This window comes from Schistocerca serialis, chromosome 1 (assembly GCF_023864345.2).
Source record: "Schistocerca serialis cubense isolate TAMUIC-IGC-003099 chromosome 1, iqSchSeri2.2, whole genome shotgun sequence".
NCBI classification, from domain to species: domain Eukaryota; kingdom Metazoa; phylum Arthropoda; class Insecta; order Orthoptera; family Acrididae; genus Schistocerca; species Schistocerca serialis.
Window position 1 is genome coordinate 315,291,463 of NC_064638.1, and position 27,823 is coordinate 315,319,285.

The 27,823-nt window shown below is 38.9% G+C and overlaps 1 protein-coding gene across 1 annotated transcript in view; it reads right to left on the reverse strand.

The window, feature by feature from the left end:
* The window catches only part of LOC126469706 (Hermansky-Pudlak syndrome 1 protein homolog), a 152,234-nt gene that overhangs the window by 1,445 nt on the left and 122,966 nt on the right, over window positions 1-27,823 (reverse strand). Inside the window, exon 9 of the mRNA XM_050096892.1 lies at window positions 26,503-26,588. Within this exon, the coding sequence (XP_049952849.1) occupies window positions 26,503-26,588 (86 nt within the window). The remainder of the gene's footprint in view (window positions 1-26,502; window positions 26,589-27,823) is intronic.

Consider the following 27,823-nt stretch of genomic DNA (forward strand, 5'->3'; position numbering starts at 1 on the left):
ATACACTACATGTTTGCTGGTACACCTGGACAACTATTTCTCCCGTTTAACACCTATTGCTGGTTTTGTACATGTGCGTTTTCCCCTCCCTATTAGGTACAATTGGAATTCAAGCTGTCTTAATTCTGCTTCTGCACAATTACTTCAGTTACTTGTTACTGCTTGCCTAGTTAGCATCTACTATTGTTCTCTCTTTTAATGTTTAATTTGGCAGCTGCACTAAAACAGAAACCAACCACTTGCTGTTAAATGAAACAATTGTTAAAATCATATAAAATATAGTCAGCTTATCATATCTTGATCAGGATTGGGATAAGAATGAAGCATGCTGTTGCTGGCCTGAAGCCAATTTCAATATCTTCAGCAACAGTACTAAGCTTTACTCTCTTCTTTACCTCAGCAATGACTACTAAACTATGAAAATGAATGACAGAAAAAAGGAGAGGATTAATATAATTATTATATTGTTACTATTATTAACAAAATGACACATATAAATACACTGAAATTTATATTTTGTCTTCACAGTCATCAAACATATATGTTACACTACACAGTACCCAAAATGTGTTTTCTATTATGTAGCCTCTCTTTTACCACACAGTATGACTTATGCAGTTGTCTCTTGTAAGGGCACCTTTTAAAAATAGAAGCTGCTCTTTCTAAAAGCAAGAAAGATTCAAATTTTTCTAGGGACCCATTTTCAAAATTTATTCAATTAGACCAACTTACTATAAATATTTCTGCTTTTATTTCAGGAAGTTTCTAGCTAGATTATTGAATACCTTCTAGTAATGAAAGGTTCTGAATAGAATAACAACAATATCAAAAGAATAGATTGCTGCTCACCACAGAGAGGAGGCGTTGAGTCGCAAACAGGCAGAATAAAAATGTCTGGTAAAATATTAAGCATTTGGGCAAAGTTCTTCTTCTGACGTAGAAAATGACAAGAACAAGCTGTCTGTCCACTTGAATGGTCACCACCAAGCTTTGGTTAAGAAACAGCTGGACCACTCAGTTGTTGAACATGTTGCCCAATATGATGTGCTTCACTTTAACAACTGTGCTGTCTGGGATCTTCCTACAAACACCAGCTTTTCTGAATTTCACAAGTGGGAACTCTCCTATGAGATTCGGATATCACTAGTTCCCATGATGCCCCTGGCCTCAGCCTTCACATGTCCCTACCCTGCTTCCATTCCACCATTACACATGCCTTCTATCCCAGTAATGCTCCTAATAGTCTTTTGTCATTTCAAGCCTTCCCTTTCCTTACCGCCCCAGCCTCAAGACATTGCATCTAGCATCCCTATTCTGCCCCACAGTCCCTGCACACTTCCACAGCCAGCACATCATCTCTAACCACCTCTACCCTGCTATTCCTCCCCCTCCCTGCTTCATACCATCTCCTACCTCCGCCACACACCCCTGCAAATTGCTGCTCATGTCTTAAGTTGTTGCAGTTGGACTCTAGTGACTGGAGGCTGTGTGTGTGTGTGTGTGTGTGTGTGTGTGTGTGTGTGTGTGTGTGTGTGTGTGTGTGTGTGTAAGCGCGCGCGCATGCATGTGCACATTTTCTATTTCAGAAGAAGGACTTTGTCTGAAAGCTTAATACTTTAGGAGTCTTTTTCACTGCTCCTGTCTGCGATTCAATGCCTCCTCTAAGTTGTGAATAGCACTCTATTCTAGCCATACTGAATATCTTCTAGGTTATTTTATCTGTACTATTTCAATGTTATACTACAATGAAAAACAAATGTTATTGATGTGTTAATCATGAGGTGATATTTTTCTTCTGAAAGCTCACTTTTTGAGGCCGTACTTGTTAACAACATGTTTTGAAAGTTTTTGAGTTGAGGAAAACAACTGTGTACATGAAGCCAGAATTTTTCAAAACAGTTATTGCCTTGGTAATATACAAACAAAAAATGTACTATTGGTTATTTCATTTTCCTTTACTTTTTCAATCATAAATATCACTGGAATGCAGAAACAGTGGAAACACTGGCTATATCACAGAATAAGAACAGGAACAGGAAATGACACGACCCCCCCCCCCCACACACACACACACACAAACACACACACACACACACACACACACACACACACACACACACACAGAGAGAGAGAGAGAGAGAGAGAGAGAGAGGGAGGGAGGGAGGGAGGGAGGGAGGGAGGGACTGTTTATTGTAGTAACTACATAAGCATGCCAAGTTGGCATCACCATATCAACTGATAAATAATGAAGTACATTTTAATTTTATCATAATATTTTTCATAACTATGAACTCATCTATTTTTTTATCGTATCAGAGACATCTGGCAAATTACTTAGGTCCACCGAAACACCTATTTTCTTTGGGTTTTCATTTTATGGTGTTCACTGGACTTGAGCTACAACAGAAGATCAAACCTTTCCTCGAATTTCTAATATTCCAATATTCCTTATTGATTTGAAAAACTTAACACTCAAAGGAGTTTTGTTCGACGACTTTCCTTCCATTAGAATTATCTTACACAATTTTACCTCCAAAGTTGTAACACAACAACAAATACTGCAGGTTTATCAGTTTTTAAGACAGGGCATATATCGTATCACTAAACTGGGAGATTTTCTGGCAGCAACTGATTTACTGACAAATTTGAAATCAAGTGTGTTTGGAATAAATTGTCAACCACGAAACCAGAGAACATCCTAAAATTATATTTTTCATTTGTGTCCTATCAATAAATCACTATGTTACTAGAATTCATCCAGTAGACAACCAACAAGGAAAAAAAATTGCACTCTATGTGATGAGACTACTCATCATGCAGCATAAACTATTAATTCTTGTGGCCCAGTATTGATAAAATCAAATGAATAAACAAGACAAAAGTCAAAAAGTGGTATGTATGAAACTGAACCCATGGTGAATAACATATGATGTGGTCGATTAGCAAACAAGCAGATGAAAGATTAGCAAACAAGCAGATGAAAAGCACTGGGGCAAGGTGGAGAGTTTAGGGAAGTAGGGGAGAGAAGATTACAGTTCAAAAGAAAAGACTGTGTAACTTTCAAGTCTGGTGATCTTGGAAAATAGTTTCTGTGATCAGTATTCAGATGAAACCAACTGTATCAGCATGAAGAGTCCATGTACTCATGCTACAGTAATTCCAATTGATGGCATTTCAGTGGCTGCTCCAGTAATGTGTGTCACTGATGTCGCTGTCTATTCACAGTGTCCCAATTTTGTACTCATGATCTGCACCTATTCCAAATCTTACTGTCCACAAAAAATTGTTAGTAAGTACCCACAGCTCCAGGTGTTCAAGCACTTAATTAAAAAACCTAGTAATTTACTATCAGGATAAATCCTTGTCACATCAAAAGAAATTCTGTTGTGGCAGCAGCTTCAGGCAAGCTTTTGCAACAAGCCGAGGGGTATGCAGACATAATTCAGCACCCTGCAATGCTGTGTCCTACAGTCAGCAGTGAACCAGGCTGCTACGTGGTGTAGCACAACATGACATTTCCGCAGGCAGCTACGTGACAAGAGTCTAACTCCTACCATAACACACCCACCTGAAGTGAGTATAATTACTCCCTTCTCAGCTGGCAGGAGCATCTCTTTAGTGCAGTGCATTCAACCAGCACAGTGTCCATGCCAGTTGTCAAATGAACGTGTGGCTGAGCCACTAGAACCTTAGTGAGCAGTGTTACAAAATAAGTGAAGCTGCCCATCCACAAGCCATCAGCAGCCCTGACAGTTCTGGGCTTCAAACTGGAGATAAAGAAGCCCCATGGGTACCTCCACTTGACATTCTTCCAGTCAAGTCTCCAAGGGTCTTCTCAGGGTAACCACACATTCCTGCCAGCCAATTCATATCACACGCACTTTACACTAGCCCAGTCGCCAGCAGCTGTTCTACTACTGCAGCAATCCACTGTCTTGGAATCTTGGTATATGTTACTCCCTGCCTACTAACATCTGACTCTGACTGCCATCATCACAGTGCTGTAATCGAATCAACATATGATGACAAATGTTTCTGTTAAGAAAGTATTCTTGACTCCGCATTCAGCATGGTATAGAAGAATCCATTGTTCAGCTTCCCTCAGGTATCTCATCGTTGTAAGAAGTAGCCACCTGGCAGCGTAGGTGCCAGCCAGCTGTAACACAGATGTCACAATATACATTTCAAAGAGAGCCAGTACCCATGAGCGACACCATAAAACTATACGGGCCTGACTGGAGTGATTTCTATGGTGGCAGAGTTGAGCTCAGCTAGGCTCAGGATGTTGACCAATGGTGGCTCAAGACAACATTAACAGTCACACATTTTATTGGTTAACAAGCTACAACACTTTGAGTGTCATTCCATAGTGGTATGCCTCTTGGCATGTGCTGAGAGCAGAGAGGTCAGCAGTCTCTGATGTAATAGTTGGCAAGTGGCCAGCTTGACATAAGCAGTGGGGCAGGAATGCTGACGCACAATGTCTGTAGCAGCATGTGCGTCACCCTGGTAAGAGTCTGCAGCTAAGAGCAAAGTGTGCCAACAAATGCAGAAGCCTGCTGAGATTCTTGCAGTAGAAGACAGTCCCACAGTGGTGGTTGTCTGCCCTTGTAAGTGGATAATTACAGCATTAGCCCTTCAGGGCATAAGGCTGCCTGGAACTGTAGTGAACATGAAGATGGTCCACCAGCTGGAAGGCAGCAAATCCATGGGAGTGGACATAGAACTAGCAGTAAGCTCATCAGTGGTGGAACTCAACTGCCCTCCTAGAAGGTGCTGCCAGACTAAGATGCCTTTGGTTAAACATGATATGTACTTATACAGGTTTGGTGCCTATTTGTTGTGCTGAGGCACTGTTTCCAACTACAAGACAGCAGCCAGACGGTGTAGCATATAGCCTGCTGTTGTTTTGCTCACCTCGCCTTCCTGCTGTGTCATAGAATAGCTAAACTTCATGTGTGCTTGCCAGTCTCAACAACATGGATCGGGCATATGGCTACTTGTTCCCTCTGACAGTTACTGAAGTCTTCACTGAAATTAACATGTGCCTTCCCCCATTTTCTGATATTAACATTACTGCCCTCTAGGGCATCCCACTTCAGCATGTAAGGGCTGATGGTAAAACACTTGTACCATGCATGGTCATCTACAACTGGGAACCATAGAGTTGCGCTTCATCTGTCATTAATTTGCCTTGGCACTACATGAATGTATAGCAGCAGATTCTGCTTGCTTGCTTGCAATGAGTCCCAGTTCCAGAGGTAGCTCGCTCTGAACCTTTTGTAGGCCAGTCAGGTACTGCTCTTGAGTGCAACAACACGGGAAAAAGAAGCCTGCCCCTCTCAAAAGACCAAATGTCCCACAACACAATTCATCATTTAAAAAAAAAAAACAACCTTTATAGGTGACTATTCTTCTGAAATAAAACTACAGTAATTAGAATTTCCTCCCATAGTCTAGCTATGAAATCACACAGTGCAGCAATTATATGCTGTCCTCCCCACCTCTCCCATAATAATTCCTTAACTAAAATTACAATCCCAAAATAATCTTACACTTTTCTTATGGTAAACAAAATTTAATTGTACTCCACATCCTTTTTTCTTACTTCTGAGATCTTAACCTATACAGTACCTCATGTATAGACATTGCAAGATCCTTTTGGTTCTCATTCTCCTGATCTTTCCTTGCTCTTTTCTTAGTGGTTGGTGCTGACGCTTATGGCAACGAATCCAGAGCACATTGAAATGTTTGTAGGCATCCAGCCCAAACTAGTCATTTGAGTTGGCAATTGTACCTTGACATTTACCAGTGACATCTAGATCATGTGGCATGGCTCCTGGAACCATATTATAAACTTCTTGGTCTTACCTTTTGGCATACATGGACTTAATAGCATCACCCACTGCCCTACAGTATCTCTGACAATTTCCCCGCACCTTTCATTATCTCTTCCTGATGCTTTGGTGTTTCCCCTCTCTATAGGTTTCCATACCTCTTTGCAAAATTCCACACTTGCTCTCTATTCCACCTGATCTTTGGTTTGACTATCTTCTTTCCACACACCAGCTCAAACAGAGAAATTCCACTGCTGGTATGCACTTTGGGATTATTATTATAACATGAAGTTAATACACTGGTCTGTGATTATTGTTTCAAAGGTACTAAAACTTTGGCAATCAGTTATTCACCATGGCCAGCACCACCAAAGTCAACTGTTGATTTGAAATGGTGATCAGTACTACACACAGTAAGAAATGGCTGTTGATAAATATTGATATATCAATATTTTTTCCAAAACGTATCGATAAATATCGGCAATATCACCCCCCCCCCTCCAAAAAAAAAAATACTGATATCAAAACAGCAGTATCGAGTGCCAACATCTTCATTTTCATTTAGTTTTTTCACAATTTTCGGAAAATATTTGAAGTTGTTCTTTTGAAATTGTAGTAGTATATAATCTTACTTTCACTGTGTGAAGGAGTTTTACTACTTTGTTAGATTTCATCGCATCCAATCTTTCTCTTTGACTGTGTGAAACAAATATGTGTGGCACAAAAGAAGAACACTGTTTGCACTGGGGGACAGGTGGGAGTAAGTGGTGGTGTCAATGGAATAACAAGATTTCCAATGCAAACAAACATCACACCAGTTGTGTTAAAAAAATTTTTAATGCAACTAGTGTGCTATTTCCTCACATCGACATTCTTCAAAAACAGTTGCTGAAAACGATGGACAAAAATCTAAAGAACAAGAATGGTTGCTGCCATGGGTGGAGACTTGTGAGGGGATGTAATTGGTGCTACCAACAGAAACAGCAACATTTAGCTTCACCACTTACAACTGCTAGGTTGCTGACATTTGCAGAAATGAAAACAACAGGGACGTTGACAGGAAGTGTTCCGGACAAATCGGATATGTAATGAGACTGAACGATGGACCCATAAGACACATTTTATTGTGCCACTTAAATGCAATTACCATCAAAATGGTTATCACCAAGCATGAATGTGCATCGTTTTCCTTTCAATTCTTGCTCTAGGGAAGATAGGCAGGTTGCTAGCTTGTTGATTTACATAATATCTAATAATAAATCAATACTTAAATATACAGCTCTAAAACCAGCAGTATATTTACATCTACATCTGCATCCATATTCCGCAAGCCACCTGACGGTGTGTGGTGGAGGGTACCTTGAGTACCTCTATCGGTTCTCCCTTCTATTCCAGTCAAAGTGCAGCTGATATTTTTACAGGCAGGTACGCTGATATTTTTTCCACCAATGTATCAATACTTTTTGTCGATATATCGGATTCCCGATATTTTTAAAAATATCAATAGTTCTAATAAATAATAATAATAATAATAAAACAGACACCAACAACTACAGCGGCATATCCTTGTTACCAGTGACGTACAAAATACTTTCTAAAGCACTTTTAAATAGAATAGAGGAACAAGCAGGACCTAATATAGAAGATTATCAAGCAGGATTTAGAAAAGGTAGATCATGTGCAGAACAGATTTTTAATTTAAAAACATTTTTGAGAGTGAGAGCTATATAAAATAAAAATACAGTAGTTACTTTCGTAGACTTCAAGAAGGCCTACGACTCAGTTGACAGACAAACACTATTCCAGATACTTTATGAATCAGGGATAGATGAAAACACCAGAAGACTTGTTGAACAAACGCTCACAGATACAACATCAAGAATTAAGTTTCAAGGCGAAATTTCTGAACCATTCAAAATCAAAACAGGAGTTCGACAAGGTGACGGACTGTCCCCAATTCTCTTTAACTTGGTTTTAGATAAAGTAGTAAAAACATGAGAAAACACATTAAAAAACAGAGGCACAAAGGGTATAAGCATGGGCCAAGGAAAGAACAAATTTGAAGTAAAATGTTTAGCCTTTGCGGATGATATGGCATTGATAACTGAAAACCGAACAGACGCAACAGTTATGCTTGATATGTTACACGAGATTGCTGAAAAGACTGGGCTAAAAATATCCTATGAAAAAACTGAGTATATAGAAGACAAACATAATACAGAAAAGTTTATGAAAACAAAGTATGGAAAAATTAAAAGAGTTGATAGATTCAAATACCTGGGGGAGTGGATCCAAGCCAATGGACTGGATAACACAACAAATAAAGAAAGAATAAAAAAGTTGGAATTTGCATATAAATTAACACAAAACTACTACAATAAGAAATCAATATTCATACAAGCAAAGATTAAACATTATAATTCAGTTATTAGGACACAAGCAACATATGGATCAGAGTGCCTAACATTGAATAAGAAAGGCGAATTAAGAGAACTAGAAAAAAGAGAGAGAAAAATATTAGGAAAAATTCTAGGTCCTGAGAAAAACAAGGAAAATAGGTGGATTAAAAGGAGAAATGAAGACCTATACAAAAATACAGAAAATATCACAGATACAATGAGGAAGAGACGGCTAAAATTTTATGGACATTTAAAAAGAATGGAAGAAACACGGATTACAAAGAAAATTTTTAATTACTTTAGTAAGCTGAAAAACACTGTAGGATGGATAGAAGCAGTAAAGAAAGATGAGGAAGAGACGGCTAAAATTTTATGGACATTTAAAAAGAATGGAAGAAACACGGATTACAAAGAAAATTTTTAATTACGTTAGTAAGCTGAAAAACACTGTAGGATGGATAGAAGCAGTAAAGAAAGATGCCAACAAAATAGGTGTTACAGAAGAAATAATACGTGACAGGAATAACTTTAGGCTACTTATAGAAAACGCAAACTATGAAGAAGATGCGGCAAAACCTCGACCCAAGAGAGTGTGGACAGATGAGCAGAGACGAGCAGTTGGCGAGAAAATGAAGAAGTACTGGGAAGAACGGAAGAAAAAGAAAGACCATAAGTCTTAAGTTGTATGCAGTCCATAGCTGGCCAAATTCATAATAAAAAAAAATAATAATAATAAAAAAAATAGTCACAACGCAAGGTTTCCTGCTGCCATGTGGCTAACAGTTCCTAAAATATCCATTCCTATCATCTCAAAACGTTTGATTGCCTCTAGTAGCCTCTGTAGCAGTGCTCACTGATGGTTCAGTTCCACTCGCTGTGTATATGGTGTTCGATTTTTCATGCACTTGTCTATGTCTCTTTTGCTTGTCCTCATTCTGTCACTCCTCAACCTGTCGCCCTATGACAGCCTCATGCCCTGATAGTATGTGATTATGTGCTTTCTACAATACCACTTCCCTTAGCTTAGCAGTTACTACTACCCTTGTCCCAGTCTCCTTGACCTTTATAGCAATCCATTATGTACAACTTACTGCAGCTGTGAAGTAAACAGTTTGCAGTCTGTGTCAGCAGCCTGTGCTTCCTGTCTCTCTCTAAGGCTGTGACCCAGTGGCCATACTACTGTAACCTTCCTGCTCAATTCATTTGCATTTCCATACTTCCTGCCTGGTTCTGTGGACTACCTCCCTGATTCACTCATCCTCAACATCCACCTTGTAAGTCTGCTTGAAGGATCCTTAATGGTACCAACCACTTCAGTGCTACGTGATTGGTCACTACCACCAATTTTTTACTGTACAGATAACACTAAAAATTTGTAACAGCTTACATCAGGCTCATCATCTTCTCTGTTATGGAGTAATTACTCTTGGCTTTGTTCATTTGCTAAGTGGTGTAAGCTAAAGGATGTTCCTCACCATATATTAAATGACTCAAAACACATACCAATGCCTGGTTGGAAGCGACACATGATTGTGCAAACTACTCCTCCTAAGCGAGAAAGATCAACTCTGGACTTGATGTCAGAACTTCTTTTAGCTTCTCAAATGTGACTTTACACTCCGTTGCTCACTGAAATTTTACATCCTTTTTTTTTAGTGAGTAAGTGGCCATGCAACATCCAAAAATCCCTTCATGAGTTTTCTGTAGTGATTGCCCCATCCCAAGAATGATTGTAACTCCTTACTTGTCCCAGGAGCTAGAAAATCCCACACCACCTACATTATTTTCAGTTAAGATGTAAGCTGTAACATGTCCAGATGTATATATTCCACCTATTCCTCAATTTTAGAAAAAAGACAATCATATGAAAGTGTAAGAAGCTCAGTAGTTGGTGGAGCATCCCACTTTTTACTGTTTGAGGTTGTTATAATTTATAGGTAAGACATATGAAACAGGACGCGTATAGAATGTCTACAGGGCACCCTAGCACACTTATTTGCTGGGTGGACATTTAATTGTGCCATGCCATCACTACTTGGAGATGTTTTGGACTTCTCAGGGAAGATGGGCCATAAAGAGTTGTAAAAACAAAAGAGGACTGAAAAATGATTTGTTCATTTTACTTCGTTAAACTTTGGTCATTAGCCAAGACAGATATATTTAGATCTGTCCTGATGTAATGACTTGGAAATTTGAGATCTGATACAGTGTACTGTAAGACTGTCCAAGACAATTTAAAATACAACAGTTTTGTGAGAGAATGTTGAGCTATAATTTTGTAGCTGCTTGACATATTTACAATCATCATACCAACTGCATCGGAGAAGAGCCGTACATAGTAGCCAGTGGCCTTGATTAGCAAGTCTATGACATCAATAAATCATCAGAAGGCGACCATAATTGAGAAGTAACATTCTATGTTGCAAGGAGAAACAACACATCTGGTGATCATGATGCCACGAGAACAAGAAGACGTGATGTAAGAGAGTTTTGTAGCAAAAAATGGAGAATTCCATTAAAATAACATTGAGATAAGGGTACTGTCAAGGAAAACAGAAGTCAACAAGTACCCTGATAACTAAGTAATAAATGGTCCACAACAAAATAAAAAGTACAGTAAGAAGATTTATAAATATCTGAGAAACAATTATTGAGTGGGTTAACCCCAGTCAAGATGCGGAAGATATAATTATTCCACAAGTTGGAAGAATGATGCCTGTGGCAGCGGTAAGTAGCTGTCATCTCACTGCTACAAGCCATCACACCAGTCACCGGCTTACGGTGGCACAATAAATCCCAGTGTCGGTCACAGCCTGCATCCCACCACCCTATGGCTTCTTTCTCAACAGACAAGCTTCTCACCAGCAACTCACTGGAATGTGCTATCGTGAAAGGGAAAACAGTAAAGTAGGAGTAAATTGAGCATGAGTGGTTCAAGCTAGTGTATTGAGATTTGCATGTTAGTATGCACTAGGAGCATGGATGTAATGTTGGAGTGGTTTATGGTAGTGCAAGAAAATCTAATTGCACAGATAAATGTTGTTCGGATGAATTTAAATAGTAAGATCACTTCTGCTGAAACAAATTTAAATACTGCTCAAATTGATGTAAATGATTAAGATGGGAACAGAATTGCATAACACTAAACTTAGATGATATTATCAACACTTGGGGCAAAAAATTAAAGAATTGAGTTGATGATCTATCAGGTAGTCCTGATGCTATCAGACAAGAACTATCTAATTATAAGAAGGCGATTTTGCCAGTATAGAGGCCACAATAACTGAATTGCATAAAGATTTACAAAAGGACATTGAAGAATGTTGTGTCTTAGTTAGACTTGAGGTACAGGAGAAATTTAAAGAATTAAATGAACTAATAAAACAAACAGCATTGGTACCTAAAAAGGAATTAGAACAGATGAACAGCCATATCTCAGAAATGCGAAATCGGATAGATGTGTTAGAACAGGGTAGATAAATAATTAATGTAACCAATAACAGAAATGTTTTGACTAGTTTGGAGGAATGGCTCCAAGGTTTTCTTGAAGAAAATAAATTGAAAAACTAGAGTCTGCTAGTCCTACACCTATTCTTCAGTAGAGATGGAAGAAAATCTCACTCAGTTCAAAAACCGCGAGGGGAAGAAAAAAAAATTAAATTAGCAAAAGATCTGTCACAGAGAAAAATAGCCTCACTACTAAACTAGTAGAAGAAATACATTTGGGGACAAGAATGAATGTATCAAAGTAATTTCCAAAATACCAACCTGAGGGAGTTAGTCTTATTTATTTTCCCAGAGTGTTGTCAAGATCATTATCCAAGAAGTGAGAAGACATAAAAAGTTAGATTTTACCAAAAGTTACCTAGTAGGGAAATCAGCTGAACGGAGCACTGCTCCAGATGTTAAATCATGAGAAGGCATTCAAGAAAGTTTAGGAAGAAATACTGGCTGGACAGCACACGAGAAAAACTGACATTAAAACTGTAGGGCCCAAGACATTATGATAGTTCATGGAATAGTTATAAAAATTATATTTAGTGGTGTATGAAGAGATCAAAAAATTTGGAAAACCCAATAGAAGACATAATGTTTTTACTAATGCTATACACAACATTTCTGGGGGGGGGGGGGGGGGGGGGGGGGGAAATTACCTTATAAGTAAAAACAAATACTGAATTTATATCTTTTATATCAGAAATTTTCTACCTTTTCCTATCCTTTACTGATAAATGGTTGGGTATTCATAGATAAATTTTTTAGGGGAGGTTGGTTAGGATATCACTTGAGATGTGGTAGATGCACTATTACAGTGTAGCAATATTTGTGATTGAGATAAGATACTTCAATGCATTGTGAACATTATTACATTCACACATGCTCAAAGGTGAGGTGATGAATGGATGGTGACATATAGAGCCAGATGAAGCTGATACAACTTACTGCTAACGATTGATGTGAATAAACTCTAATCTCTTCTGGCTTGCTATAGGGGCGTGTTTAGGATCACTTTTCAGGGGACTGTACAATGTAGCTGAAAAGAAGTCATTATGTAGGGGATGTTAAGGCTCTTCATCCTCTGGTGTTTCAGTCAAGCACTTGACCTGGAAAAGTCCTTAATGGGGTGGGGATTGGTGCAGGTATCTGTCTTTGGGGTACCTTCTTTCTTCCTTCGACCTACACACATTCATTCTTCTTCCTCTCTTACTTTTCTGTTAGGAATACTGGTTTCATCTTCCCTCTGTCCATGCGCAATAATTTCTATTGATGAAACCTTTCACTTTTAGATGTCTAGTTAGACACAGGGTAACTCACTTAAGGGAGTTTGAATGCCCTATCTCAACAATGTTAAATTTAGTGACGTGGCTTCCCTGTATATCAGGAACCACTGCAGCCATTCACATGAAACTTTTACAGGACATTAAACTGTATGTTCTGAGTTTACTGAACTGCAATAATTGCATTTCAGCCACTGCTTTCAGAAATACAATTTTTTAACTACATGGTTAAAATCTTGTGTACTTTTTTGTATGTTATCCTAAATAATTTTAATTATACATAACATTATGTTCTTCTTTTAGTTCAGTAGACTCAGGATATGTATGTTATTACTCCCTGAAAATCTGAATACTCTACTTGAAGTGGTTTCTGAGATTTATGGAAAAATGCAATAGAAAATGTAAATTTTCAGAAATGGCTTCTAAAGTTTCAAAAAACTGTAACTCAATTAATATATGCTTAATTTTTTTTTATTTTTAGTCACTCAGAAGCACCCTGCACCATACTGTACATCATCCTCTTGATATTATTTCACAGTTTTTTCTTCTTTTCTTCTGTCTGGACTCCTTAGTGACCAACTGTGCTGCATACTCTTGTTTTATCAATGCGAACCTTGTCCATCCGTTCAAGTTCTCTGATGCAGTTTGCTCCAGGATTAATGCCCATATGCTGTAGCACTTTCACCCTACCAATGTTGCCATCATTAAAAGCACTAACAGCATCACTGACCCCCCACTTTAGTGTCTTCTTCAACAAAAACATTTTTTGGTAAGCGAATCCATATAAGATTACTGAACGACTCATTGGGATTTTGACTCTGACCGTTCAGACACTTCTTCAGTAAGGCAGGATTTGCCAGGTCTCTGTAAAATGGTTTTATGATATCCATGACTGCTGCTGGGATGGAATGTTTATGACTATATGAACTGTTTGAGTACCGGGCATTGCAGTAATTGCACCATGAATCAGGTCTAAGAGGGCAAAGGTGGTGTATTGGTTTTTCATCATTTTCAACAAATCCTCAGTATTATTTCTAATGGCCATCCCATAATACTACTGTAGCTCATCAATCATTTTGTCTTTCAGCCTGCCTCTTATTGTTCTAGCATCAGAAAGTTTCTTGCCTCTCAAACTTTGTTTCAACTCCCTCAACCTGATGCCCATCCTCTTCTGGACATGACCAACACATTCCAGTTTTGTGATAATCTTCTCACCATGAGACTGAGCAGCTACTACACTGTTATATGCTTTTGAGTCACCATCACCTAAGAACTTAGTGTCGACTAAAAATTTCAGTAGCTGCAGAAGCTTCCATAGCACCATTTGTTCCTTCATAATTTCTGTCCCAGATATGCCCTTCTTCACTCCCTGATCTACACTTACAACAGTGTTTGGTTAAAATCTGGAAATCTATTACCTTTCCAGTACCCGCACTGGTCACCATAGCAGCAGAATTCTTAGAACTGTAGCCACACTTCTGCCAAGTGCCATCAAAAGCTACTGGTATGTCAGTCATACCATCATTTATTTCAACAGCTTCTTTTGCAGCACCCTTCATTGACTCTCCTGCAACAGATTCCACAGCAGCTCCAATAAATCCTGCATACTTGTTGATTTTACAAGGTGGGCATGGCATATTCATCATGGCACACATTGTTTCTGCTGCAGTTTGTCCTTTGCCAATACCTCTCAATCCATAAAACCACATAACATTTACTTCAAAATAATTGTCTTTACACTCATCAGAATTCCAAAATAAATGAGTATATTTACAACTGGCACAATTAATGATAAGTTTCCTGGCTAGTCCATTTGATACCTCACCGTCTTCATGTAAACTAATTGGCCCTCCACGCATTTTACAACCCACACATTCACCTAAAACACTTGTTACAATGTGTACATCTAACCTACCATTTACATCACTTTTGTTTTGAAAAAACTGTGTATCACAACATTTTATTTTAATATTCGAAGCACTAATGAGTGTTTCTGTAGATACTGACAAGTTTGTCTGTATTTCATTTTCTGTAACTTCACACGCCACAGGTTGAACACAATGTTTCCCTTTATTCAAAAATCTATTAGCACGAAACCCACATTTCTTAAAAACACTTCACTTTGGCATCATACTTTACTTTTTGAGATATTTACCAATATATTCATCACTTTTCCTCAGAAAAATGTTAGCACTTCAACATACAAGGCGTGTTTATACTATGAAACGATTCAATATTTTATTTGACAATGCTACCACTACAAACACGTAATTTAACCTCCATAACACAGCAATCCATAGCCTTCTACATAAAAAATTTCCGATTTTATTCGATCTTGAAGTAATGACGTAAAAATTTTAACATTTTCAATCAGTGTGCATTATATTTATAAAACTAAAATAAAATACTTCCCATGTGAGTTTATAAGTGAAATATATATATCATTTTGTTCAGAAAATTGCAAATTTTATAATGAGATAAAAATCCGAAAATATGAAAAAAAAAATTTTTTCCATTCTGACTCCCCTGAAGATGGACAGACTCAGACAAACAAAAATTTTTTTGGCATACTATGAAGCATAGTTTAAACTATTTATCAGTGATGCTAGCACTGTCATGTTGACACGGGGAAGAATGAAGAAAGGCAATAGTCATCTCTTAACAAGAAAGCTGACAAGTTAAGGCAATATGCAGATTTGACCAGAGGGCAGTAGCATTATGAGCAAGATATGAAAACTGATAACATGAGCAACCGAAGAGCAGCACATTTATGATGGTCTACTTGCATTATCTCTCATGAAATCCTGCTAGTGGGAAAATAATTAAGTTCTACAAGAGAGAGTAATTAAATGAGAAAATATTACATTTTTTAAAGATCAAGTGTAATAAGGGAAAAGCTAATGAAAGGAAGTAAAGGATGGCGTAATAAAAAGAGATCAATTAGCAATAAACAGCAAAAGTATAAGACTTTTCAGAAGTAAATAAAGTAGAAATTCCATTATATATATGGCGAATATAAATGCAATCAGTGAAAATGGTGTACCATATGATATGATAATATAATAGTAATTTGTTATAATTTGTGGTGAATTACAAGCCATTGGAATGGTATGCGAACACTTCTTTGATAGTCATAATCAACAGAACAATATGACAATAATGACATCATCATCTTTCATATATGACATCATCATCATTCATATCTTTCAGATGGCTGCTTGCAGAACCATGTCACCCCGTCGCATGGCGTAATTCTCTCCTCATAGAAGGTTCTGCCAGACTGAGATGCCTTTAGCTAAAAATGATGGTATTTATACAAGTCTGATGCCTACTCGTTGCGCTGAAGCACCGCTTCCATCCAAGTATACCATAACAAGGCAGTGGCCACAAGGTGTAGCAACTGGCCTGCTGTTGTCATGGTCACCCAGCTTTTCTGCTGTGTCGTTGGTACCACACAATGTGGACAGGAAGGATTTATCTTCATCCAGTGTACCAGCACCCAAACAAGATGTTCGACATGTGGCAAAATTAAGTTTGGTGGGAGATGCTCAGGCATACACAAAGTACCAGAGTTACGGAATGTACACATTTGAAATTCTGAGGGCAGGCTTGGTGCAGTGATAGAGGAGAGAAAATACTGGCAGGTATTATGGGAAATACAGGGGAAGTCCATTGAAAACTTTGTGGACAGGACAATGTTAGAAATCTAAATATTAACACATACAAGTTGCCAGACTATGATTATACCAAAAGGGTGTTTCTACAAGAGGCAGAACAGAGAACAGTAAATGCATTTTTGCAGGGGTTATTGCCCAATGTTTCAAGAAAAGTACAGGCATGGCATTAGAAGAGAGAGATGTGGTGACCTGGGTTTGAGACAGAAAGCGAATTTTCACTCTAGAAGTTAACTGTTACAGATGTAGTAAAATGGCCCACATATGACAGGAAAGCTGTGAACCGCGATGTATGAAATGCGGGGAAACAGAGCATCTGGAACCAGGTTGCAGACAAAGTCTGACATGAGGGCATAATAGGTTGGTGTAGCATGGGAATAGTAACCTATTGTTAAACAACAATGGGAGCTCTGAAGCAGCCATACAATGCTCCCAGTAAATATAAGCACATCCAAAATGTACAGGGTGGCATAGTTTTGTTTAGTGGACGGAAGGATGCATTAAGTTTTCCTTGGACATGTTAAAATGTGTGTGAATTCCTACGAACTTCTGCTAAGAACAACACACATGCCCATACCCAAGGTAGGACTTGAACCTCTGGCGGGAGGAGCTGCGCAATTCGTGACATGAAGCCTCAGACCGCACGGCCACTCTGCACAGCCATTGGCATGGATTCACAGTTGTCCATGGGAAGTTTGGGCCTCATGGATTGTAGGAGGTTGGGCCCACCATGATGTAGGTTACGTGGAGCGAGTGGAAATGATGTGTGCTCAGTGAGTTCAGTGGTGTCAAGTTTTTGGGTCAAGACAAAAAAATTTCCAGGTTTGTACCGATGCTTTGTTTCATACAGGTGATGCTCACTGCCCAATCTAACGGTCAGATTTCTTGCTTGAACATCATGTTACAGTTGACCTTGATTGGTGCATAACAGAACTCAATGGGACATCATTCCATCCAGGAGAAACTGCTGACAGTGCCACACTGTCACAAGATTCATTCTTGGAATAAGGTGAACCATTTAAACTGTATGCACAGCCACTAAGGCTCAATTTGTGCAATAATGTACTGCAAAGTATGGGAAACTACTGTGGGTGAGTGTAGGAATTAATTTGTCAGTAAACATATTGTATGTATTGGAGCTGCTAAAGGAAAATCAGGAATTTGATAAAGTGAGGTGTTTTGTATACAGGAAATGCTGTACGTTTATGCAAGTTAGATGGTAACCAGGTAGCGCCCTTTGGGATAGATAATTTTAGGACCACAGACATGCATTTCTCTGAGGGATTGGTGATTTCCAATTTGGAGATCTTGCAGGAAGACAATATGGTCAGAAAAAATTCAAACCCTAAGCTTAAGCAAGCCACCAGTTTAGCTACATTATGGGAGAAGGCAGTGCCCTTAGCAGTTGAGAAAGGGTCTTTGCCAATGGACCCAGAGACACAGGATAGAATCCCAACTGAGAATGAACACTCTGTGTATTGTAAATCATACCGTATAACGCATAACCTACAACAAGTTATGGCAGAATTTATTAACCAACAACTGTTCAAAATTAACGTGCTCCTAAAATAGCGTGAACTAATTTATGAGCAAGATATAATTTATGAGCAAGATATGACGTCACAGGATGTATATGACATAATTTGTTACCAAAAAATCATCCGTAAAATACTTGAAAATGGCGACTAAGCATCTCCACTATATGGTGAGTAGCAACTTTCCTTCTTTAATAACCAAACAGTTACAGATGCTTATCCAATCCTGAGTACAAGAGAAACTTTCAACAATCTAGGGACATACAGATATTTTTCCGAGAGGATTGCCGATAGATGGAATTTGCAGTCCTGTCAGGACATCATCAGTATCTTCATTTGCAATTTGGACTGAAAAACACATCAGCCACTTTTGAGCATCACAATAAGGGGTACTGTGACGATTTAAACCTAGAAAATGTATGGTGTATTTCGGTGTGTGTTTAAGGAGCTGCACACTGTACACCTAACAGTCAGTTTAGAAAAGAGTTACTTCACACTAGTAGTAGTACAGCATTTAGGACACATTTTGAGGAGGTCCAGAGGACCCCAAGTTAATAAAAGCAATACAGGATTTTCCGGCACTATGCACAGTAAAACAGTTGCAGTCATTCTTCAACTTGGCAAATTATTTTCGAAAGTTTGTACCAAAATTTGTAGAAATATTACAGCCGCTTACTCACCTATTAAAGGAACAAGTGAAGTTTACTGGTAAGCAGAATGCGAACATATGTTCTGTCAGCTGAAAGAATAGTTAACTACTGGGTGAATACTAGTTTTCCCAAACTATGCGAAGGCATTTGTGTCATCCTGTAATGTGAGCAATCATGCACTCAGCTGTATATTAAGTGGGGCAAAAATTGGGAATTTTAAAGTGTGTGGGACCAGTACCAAATAGGACTAACAGGAGAAATATGACGATGTTTGGTTTGTGGGATGCTCAACTATGCAGTCATCAGTGCCTGTACAAAGTCCCAATTTTTTCACAGTCCAATTTTTACACACTCTGATCGAGCAACTGTCACGAATGATGACGACGATGATGAAATGATGAGGAAAACACAAACACCCAATCCCCGGGCAGAGAAAATCCCCAACCCATCTGGGAATGGAACCCGGGACCCAGTGATACAGTGGCAGCAACACTATCCACTAGACGACAAGCTGCTGACAACAGGAGAAATAGAATGTATACAAGGAAGAGCAGCTCTAATGGTCACAGGTCTGTTTGACCTGTGGGAGAGTGTCACAGAGATGCTAGAGAAACTGAACTGGCAGATCCTTTAAGACAGCCATAGTCTATCCCGACAAGTTTGAAGAATCGGCATTAAATGATTATTCTAGGAATATACTACAAGCCCCTGCTCATCGCTCACTTGGAGATCGTGGGGACAAGATTAGAATAATTACAGCACACACAGAGGCACTTAAACAATCATTCTTCTCATGCTCTATATGTGAATGGAATGAGAAGAAACTCTAATAACTTGTACAATGGTATGTTCCCTTTGCCATGCACTTCACAATGGTTTGCAAGGTGTAAATGTAGATGCAGTAGTCAAGAAGTGTCAGGCGAGAACATACGGTCACTTCTACCTCACAAGAGTTGATAAAAGAGGAAAAGAACTACTCAACATCAGAAAAAGAGAAGCTAAGTTAAATATACAGCATAGCATATTTTAGACATTGTTTGTATGGGCGATAATTCAAGGTGATAATAGTTCATGCTATGAAATGGCTATTTGGTTTAAAAGATCAACTGAGCTAGTTAATGCGTTGGATACTAAAACTCAATGAATTCAAGTTTGTGGTATTCATATGGAAATGCCAGAGGGCTGAGATGGAAAGATTGTGCAATATGGCAAATGGGTTCTACCTCTGCAGAGTGCCAGAAGCTGCAAGCAGCTCATGCAAGATTGCAAGCTATTCACAATGCAAGCACACCATGCACGATGGGGTGCTATGTAAACAGACAAAACTCTGATCTCATATTTTGGTATATTGGGAAATAAAGTGTTATAAAAGGCACTTGACCATGTTTTAGCAAGGCATGGAGTTATAGAAAAACATATGACGTGTAGTCGAACAATATTTGTGAAGAATACATAAACAGGACACAGAACAGTATGTAGCAAACTGTGTTAACATGTTCACAAAAAACTGAATTATGTCATTAGCACATTCCGCTGCAAAGATTACCAGAGGTTAGCAAACTGTTTGAAATGATTGGTTCAGACATTTTAGGTCCTTTTGGGCACACACTGCATGGAAAAGTTGAGTGTTAACAATAACATATCATTTATCGCTCTTCATAGAAATGACAGCTACTCCAAATCAAACAAGCCGCAAGCCACGGTCAATAAAAGTTCGGTACTCAGAGATGAACAATAACATATCATTTATCGCTCTTCATAGAAATGACAGCTACTCCATATCAACGAGCCGCAAGCCACGGTCAATAAAAGTTCGGTACTCAGAGATGCTGATAATGGAGGTACTAACTTTATATCAGGAGTCATAAAGCAACTTCATTGTTTGGTGTGAGTTCATAAATTAAGAACAAGTGTATTACACCTGCAAGCAAATGGCAGAACTGAAAAGGTTCACAGAATGCTTGGGAAGGTGTTTTGTCACTGTCAACAGTCATCATAATAACTGGAATACACAATTACCTTAAAGAGCGACAGCATACAATTCAAAAATTAACAGAAGTACAGGTCTATCACCTCACAAGGCAGTGTATGGATGGTAGATGTCATCACTATTTGAGATGGAGAAACCCAGACTGCATCAGTGCAGGATTAAGCAAATACTAGGGCTCTAGAGCAGCAGGAGAGAAAGGGACAAAAGGATTGCCAAGTTGTCTACATAGTGTGTTGGGCAATGGGTGATGATGATGAGCACTTTCACCCTAAAGGAAAAAACTAAGAGATTTTATGCTCACTAAAGAGATCCACACCAAGTTGTCAAGATGACCTCACTGGTAAATGTGAAGTTACAGCTGCCTACTCGAGAACAGTCATCCTTATTTTACCCTTTTCAGAACACGGCAGAGACTTAATCACTATTAGTGGCACTGGTCTCCAACAATGGGAGAAGGTAAGAAAAAGTGGGACAACAAAGTGAGCAGACCACACCCACACAGTCTGCAAGTACCTTGCTGTATGCACAAAGGTCAGGAGATAGGCTGCCTCAGGGAAGAGAGAAGGGTCATTAGAGTTCCCCAGCTTTAAGTAACACTACCAATGGATATAGCTGTCAGGAGCATCATGCTATCGGTGCTGCTGCACTTCTGCGCAACCATGAAGTGATGAGTTTCTGCAGGTGCAATCACTAGTGGACTCTGAAACTGGCATACAACACCTGGGCGTTAAAAAATGAGGTTTGGAGCTTGTACAAAGCTTTTGTGGAGATCTATCAGGAAGTTAGGGAGAAGAGGGTGTTGAACAAAGTGTGTGAGGAATATTATAGGCCACTTACTACCCATATGGACAATTACAGCAGACTATGGCTTTAGTGCTGCACATTCTGAGAAGGTGTAAATGGATTCGGATACATGATGGATGAAGATTGTTGAAAATTCTCTTTGGAACAGCTGATGCTGCGGATATTAGGCACATGAACTATATGTTAGTGCATGTGCAAACAGAAACAAAGGGCAATAGGATTCTGGATGAATGGAAAACAATCCAGCAGGCTAATCTGGAATAGGAAGTGTAAAATAACTCTAGGTTACCACAACGCTTAACTGTGGAGCTGACTCACTATGTCAAGAGGACATCCAATGTGGTGAATCACAGTTTGGGTATTGTACAAGCATGACTACACCTGTTAAACACACATTTGGCCCTGGCAGGACTTTAGTGCATCCTCACTGACAGTATGGGAGGCAATTGAAAACAAGTAGCATATTTACAGGCAGCCTTACACCGCGCAGTATGAGAGCAGGCAATTGAAAAGAAGTAGCATATTTACAGGCAGCCTTACACCGGGCAGTATGAGAGCAGCTAATTTCAACTTTAATATCACTGTGACAGTTTCTGGTAGGGCTAAACCAGGCACAAGTGGAGGTACAAACCATGCTGGAACTAACTGTGTATCCACAGGAAAACATGCTGTAGCTCTACTGCAATTTCACAGCAGCAGAGGTAAGCACTGACCACACCAAATTCCACATAATAGTACTGTTACCAGTTGCAGGCACTAATGGCAGGCATAAATGCTATCTGATACATCCATATCCAGTAAAATGGGAGACTTTAGGAAAATTTTTATGTCCCTCAACAAAGGAGATTCAACTGGGAAGACTGACACATAGATGGCTGCAGAAGAATTGCACGGATGCCAGAAGGAGGTTAAAGTACAGCTCTCTTCGATGGTCCATACTGTCACAGAAGATGTGAAACAGAATGAATCCTCAGAAGAAGAAACATAGGTGGGTGCCAATGGAACATCCTTGCAACCCATGCAAGTTTTCAGAAAGTAGGTTTCCCTGTATTACTCAGTGTATGACTCAGTCATAGCAATCACCAAGTGCTATGAACAGGAATGCTCACGAGAAACAAAAAAACTAGAATAACAGAAAAGTGGGATATTGTTAAATGGGACTCAGTGCGACATTGGAGGACTGACTTTTTGGCTTCCAGCAACAACAGGGATTAAGGCTGTGAACTATTGTATCCTCTGCTATTTCTACCCAGTATTTCTTTTAATAGCTTCCCATTGAAGAATTTAACCTATCTGGATGCTACCTTTGACTCCCCTATACTTACCGGTAGTTCCTCAACAAGCTGTTGGCAGCACAGGACCGCCACATCAGCACGGAGCAGTAGGCTTAGTTCCAGAATATTCTTGAATACTGCAGCAGCTAGCACTAAGCAAGGGCAATGTGAATTTCATCTTCGGAAATTTTCACAGTCTTGATCGTCGCTTACGTGCCCTTTGTCCGCCACTATCAGAAAGCTGTCCACCCAGTCGACACCCCAATCCATTACCTCCTAATCTGGTGGACTGACCACAAGGTTTAACTGAAGTGACGGAACATTCTGGGTGTAGCAGACACCATACACCATGTTATGGTGCATGAGATGAAGAAGAAGAAGAAGAAGAAGAAGAAGAAGAAGACAATGTACAACATGTGAAGACTGGTGTGAGGGAGAGTGAATTGCATGGGCAGAGGGAAAACAGGCGAGACAGTAGTTGGGGGGTTGGGGTTGTTTGGGGGAAGAGACCAAACAGCGAGGTCATCAGTCTCATCGGATTAGGGAAGGAAGTCGGCCGTGCTCTTTCAGAGGAACCATCCCAGCATTTTCCTGGAGCGATTTAGGGAAATCACGGAAAATCTAAATCAGGTTGGCTGGACGCGAGACAGTATTACCATGCTCTTTTAGTAGTTGACAGGTTCAGCACAGCCTGCAATTTGGAGTCCTGAATTCAACCAGTCAAGAGGTATGCTGGCCAGACACCAATATAATTCTGTAGTTAGGCACTGCAACTGCAATGTGGCTTTCTACTGCCAGTGTTGGGCTAGACTGTTACAAGGTGCAGCACAACATTTCACTTCCACAGACAGCTATGCAACTGGATCACAACACTGTCATAATACATCCAGGTGAAGGGAGAATAAATGCTCCCTGCTCAGACGGTAGTAGGATTCCTTTGGTACCATGCATTCGACCAGCACAGCGTTTGCTTAGATCACTTGTCAAATGTGCAGCTCACTTACTACAGCCACAATGAGCAGCATCAGCAACTTGGCAAAGTGGTTGATCTATGAGCCATCAGCTAGCCATGATGGTTCCATGCTTCAGACTAGATCTGCTGAGCCAAGGTCACCCCATAGATGCCATCACCACACACTGTAGCTGGTCTAAGAGGCTCCTGGGTTTGATTTACGGTGCCAGCATGTTTCCACCAGCTGCACAGGGCGGTTTGCGGTGTTCACTGAACGCAAGCCCAGCTGCAATGCCAGAACAGGTGTGCAGTGTTCACTGAACGCCAGCCCAGCTGCAATGTTATGAAGATGACACCTGATTTCTCTCAGCAAGAGGGCCGTCACCACCAGCTGCTGTAATGCTGCTGCAGCATTGTATAGAGTCAATATATGCTTCTTGCTGCCTACTAGCCTTGTGTGGCTCCTCGGCTGCTATCATCAAGTGCTGTATGAAAAGTAACTAATGATAAAGTATATCCCTTTTAAGAGAGCATTCTCGACTCTGTGCTCGCCGCCACGGTACTGGAGAATCCATCTGACTGCTTCCTGCAAATTATCATGACAATCAAGAGGCAACACTGGTGCCAGCCAAATGTAATGGTTCTTTATATAATAGATTTTAGGCCAACAAAAGGATAGAATTTACTGAGGTACTAATTACGAAGTAATTTCTATCCTCTAATTTTGTGTGATCTTCCACAACAGATTGTTCTCAACAACAGGATAAATTTGTAAAGATCAAAGTCCCCATGAATAGTGTTAGTTAAAATCCACATCACAATTACAAAAAGAGTCACAATTCATTAATCTGCACAGTTGTCTGAAGCAGATAACAACATTCAGCTAATTAGTCTCTGCCCTGTGCAAGCATGCTCTGTTCTCCAACAATTATTTCTGTTTAGTAGCTGATTGAGAGCAATCTATTATTTAAAGTGATGAATTGAAGTCTTCATATCACAGAAGTTCAGTTTTGCAAACTTTAACCAACACTTATGAAAAGTTGGCAGTTTTCTGTCTTTTCATTTCAGTAATAACAGTCCAGCAACTGTATTACTTCCACACTGTCATACTTGTACCAAAATAATGATTTTTTTTTTTTTTTTAAGGGGACAAACTTACTTTAGTTTGCTAATAATGTGATGTACTAATGCACTGTATAATTGAAGCACTTGAGTGGTCAAAAGGCAAACAAACACTGAAAACATAGCTGACCTTTCTCTCTCTCTCTCTCTCTCTCTCTCTCTCTCTCTCTCTCTCTCTCTCTCTCTCTGTGTGTGTGTGTGTGTGTGTGTGTGTGTGTGTGTGTGTTTGTGTGTGTGAGAGAGAGAGAGAGAGAGAGAGAGAGAGAGAGAGAGAGAGTGAGTGAGAGAGAGTGTGTGTGTGTGTGTGTGTGTGTGTGTGTGTGTGTGTGTGTTTTACTTACCTGCAAAGAACGTTTATGTACTACTGACATATTAAAGCCTCACTTAGATACTGAGTAGTTATTTTATCATTTGCATTAGTTGTACTCTGCCCAGGACTTTGCAGTATAATTTTAAATGCATGACACGAGGTACTTCAGTGAAAAATCTTGGTCATAAGCTAACATGCAGTTGGTACAAAAATGCATGCTTGTTCAGATTAGACTAATTATTTATAGCTGCACAATGTGTATGTCAATGTATGTACCATCAATATTTTCCACTACTTTCCCAATCACAGGCATCCTGGAGAAGCAATAAGTGTACATATAATTTAATTTGTTAACACAATAATTGTTTAACTTATTTAACTATTTCTTTATGAAACAAAATTGACTTTTTTTCATTGTTTGTCTTTATCATTGCTGTCTTCTTCTTCTTTTTCATCTTCATCAATAAGGACACTGTATATTGCAGGGATTCTCAAAATAACAAAAGCTCATTTTCTAATGCAAGTCATGCAACATACTTCCAGCATTAAACATTTTGCATAATAATTACACCATTGAAGTACGTGGGGTACCAGCAACACTTCTTGTCATTTACCATCCACAAATTAACCATAAAATATGAAAAAGTTGGCCGTGCACTATAGATCATCCTTCACAAACCTTACAATAATTTGCAAAGTACATATGTGTAAGTAGAAGGAGATGTTAATCCAATTTATAGACAAGTTGTCCATTACCACTTTTCCATTTGTTAACACTTCATACTTTGGCTTAATGGACCTTTGTCTTTAATTATTTTTTGCTAGCTCCCTAAATGTTTTACTCCCTCCATTTTCTCTCTACCTCCACAAGAAGGAACTTGCTGGGTGTAAAACCTTCAATCTCAACGTTTACTTCTGAGTGTAAATATTTCACTTCTTTTCAACAAATATATTTTTCTTTGATCATTATCACAATGGAAGTTTCTGTGTTCAACTTACCTTTTCATCCTATGCAAATGAATGGAAGTATGTTAACATTCACACAAATACGTTTCCTGCACTTTTTCATAAATAGCTTTAAGGTTACAGCTTTGTAGCACATTGTTTATATAAGAACAGCAGCAGAATGGTAACTTTGTGAACAACTGAAGGATATAAACTGTCAGATGAGACTTACTTGTAAAAATCTCCACATAGCACTCCTGGTACTGGGAGTGATTTCAGAGCTGATGGTTGGAAACTTTTTGGTTTCAGAGGAGCTCCCTTAAACAAAATTACCAAATGTTACACTTGATATGAGACAATGATTATTTAATGCAAGACAAAGAAAGAACACACAGAAGTGAGAGCTAATTTACAACATCTGCAAAATAAATTATAGAACTCTAAGCATATTCATTTGTGAAGTTACAAATCTTGGGTGCTTCAGCAACAGATGTAAATTTTTATTTTTATTTCTATTTCTTCCACAATGGAGGACTGTGTAAATTCTCTGTGAGCGAACAGAGATTAGATTAGATTAGATTAGTTTTTTGTTTCATAGACCCATGCTGAGGATATCCTCATGGATGTGGAACATGTCAACTTTTTTTTTAATTTATTTTTTAGCTTAAATAACAATACTAATAGTATGAATATATACAATACGTCATTTGTTTCTATTAAAAAATTCGTCAATGGAGTAGAAGGAGTTGGCCACTAGTAAGTCTTTCAGGCTCCTTTTAAATTGATCTTTATTTGTAACTAAATTTTTTATGTTTGCTGGCAAATTATTGAAGATGAGTGTTCCTGAGTAGTGGACCCCTTTTTGAACTAAATTAAGTGCTTTTAAGTCTTTGTGCAGATCATTTTTGTTCCTGGTTTTGTATATATGAACCGAGCTGTTTGTTGGAAAAAGAGATATATTATTTAGGACAAATTTCATTAAGGAGTAAATATACTGAGAGGCAGTGGTTAGTATACCCAGTTCTTTGAAGAGGTTTCTACATGACGACCGTGAATTTACTCCATAAATAATACGTATTACACGCGTTTGGACTCTGAAAACGTTTGTTTGACTTGAAGAGTTACCCCAAAATATTATACCATATGACATTATGGAATGAAAGTAGGCAAAGTATGCAAGCTTTTTCATTTTTATGTTGCCTATGTCTGCTAACACTCGAATTGCAAATACAGATTTGTTAAGGCGTTTCTGCAGTTCTGTGGTGTGCTCCTACCAACTGAATTTATTATCAAGTTGTAATCCCAGGAATTTAAGACTGTCAACCTCTTCTATCTGCTCTTCTTCATACTTTATGCATAACTGTATGGAAACCTCTTACAGGTTCTGAATTGCATGTAGTGAGTCTTTTCAAAGTTTAATGTCAATGAGTTGGCTTTAAACCATTTATTAATATCCATGAAATTATCATTAGCAGATTTTTCTAGAACTACACTCGACATACTATTTACTGCAATACTTGTGTCATCTGCAAACAAAACAAACTCTGCTTCTG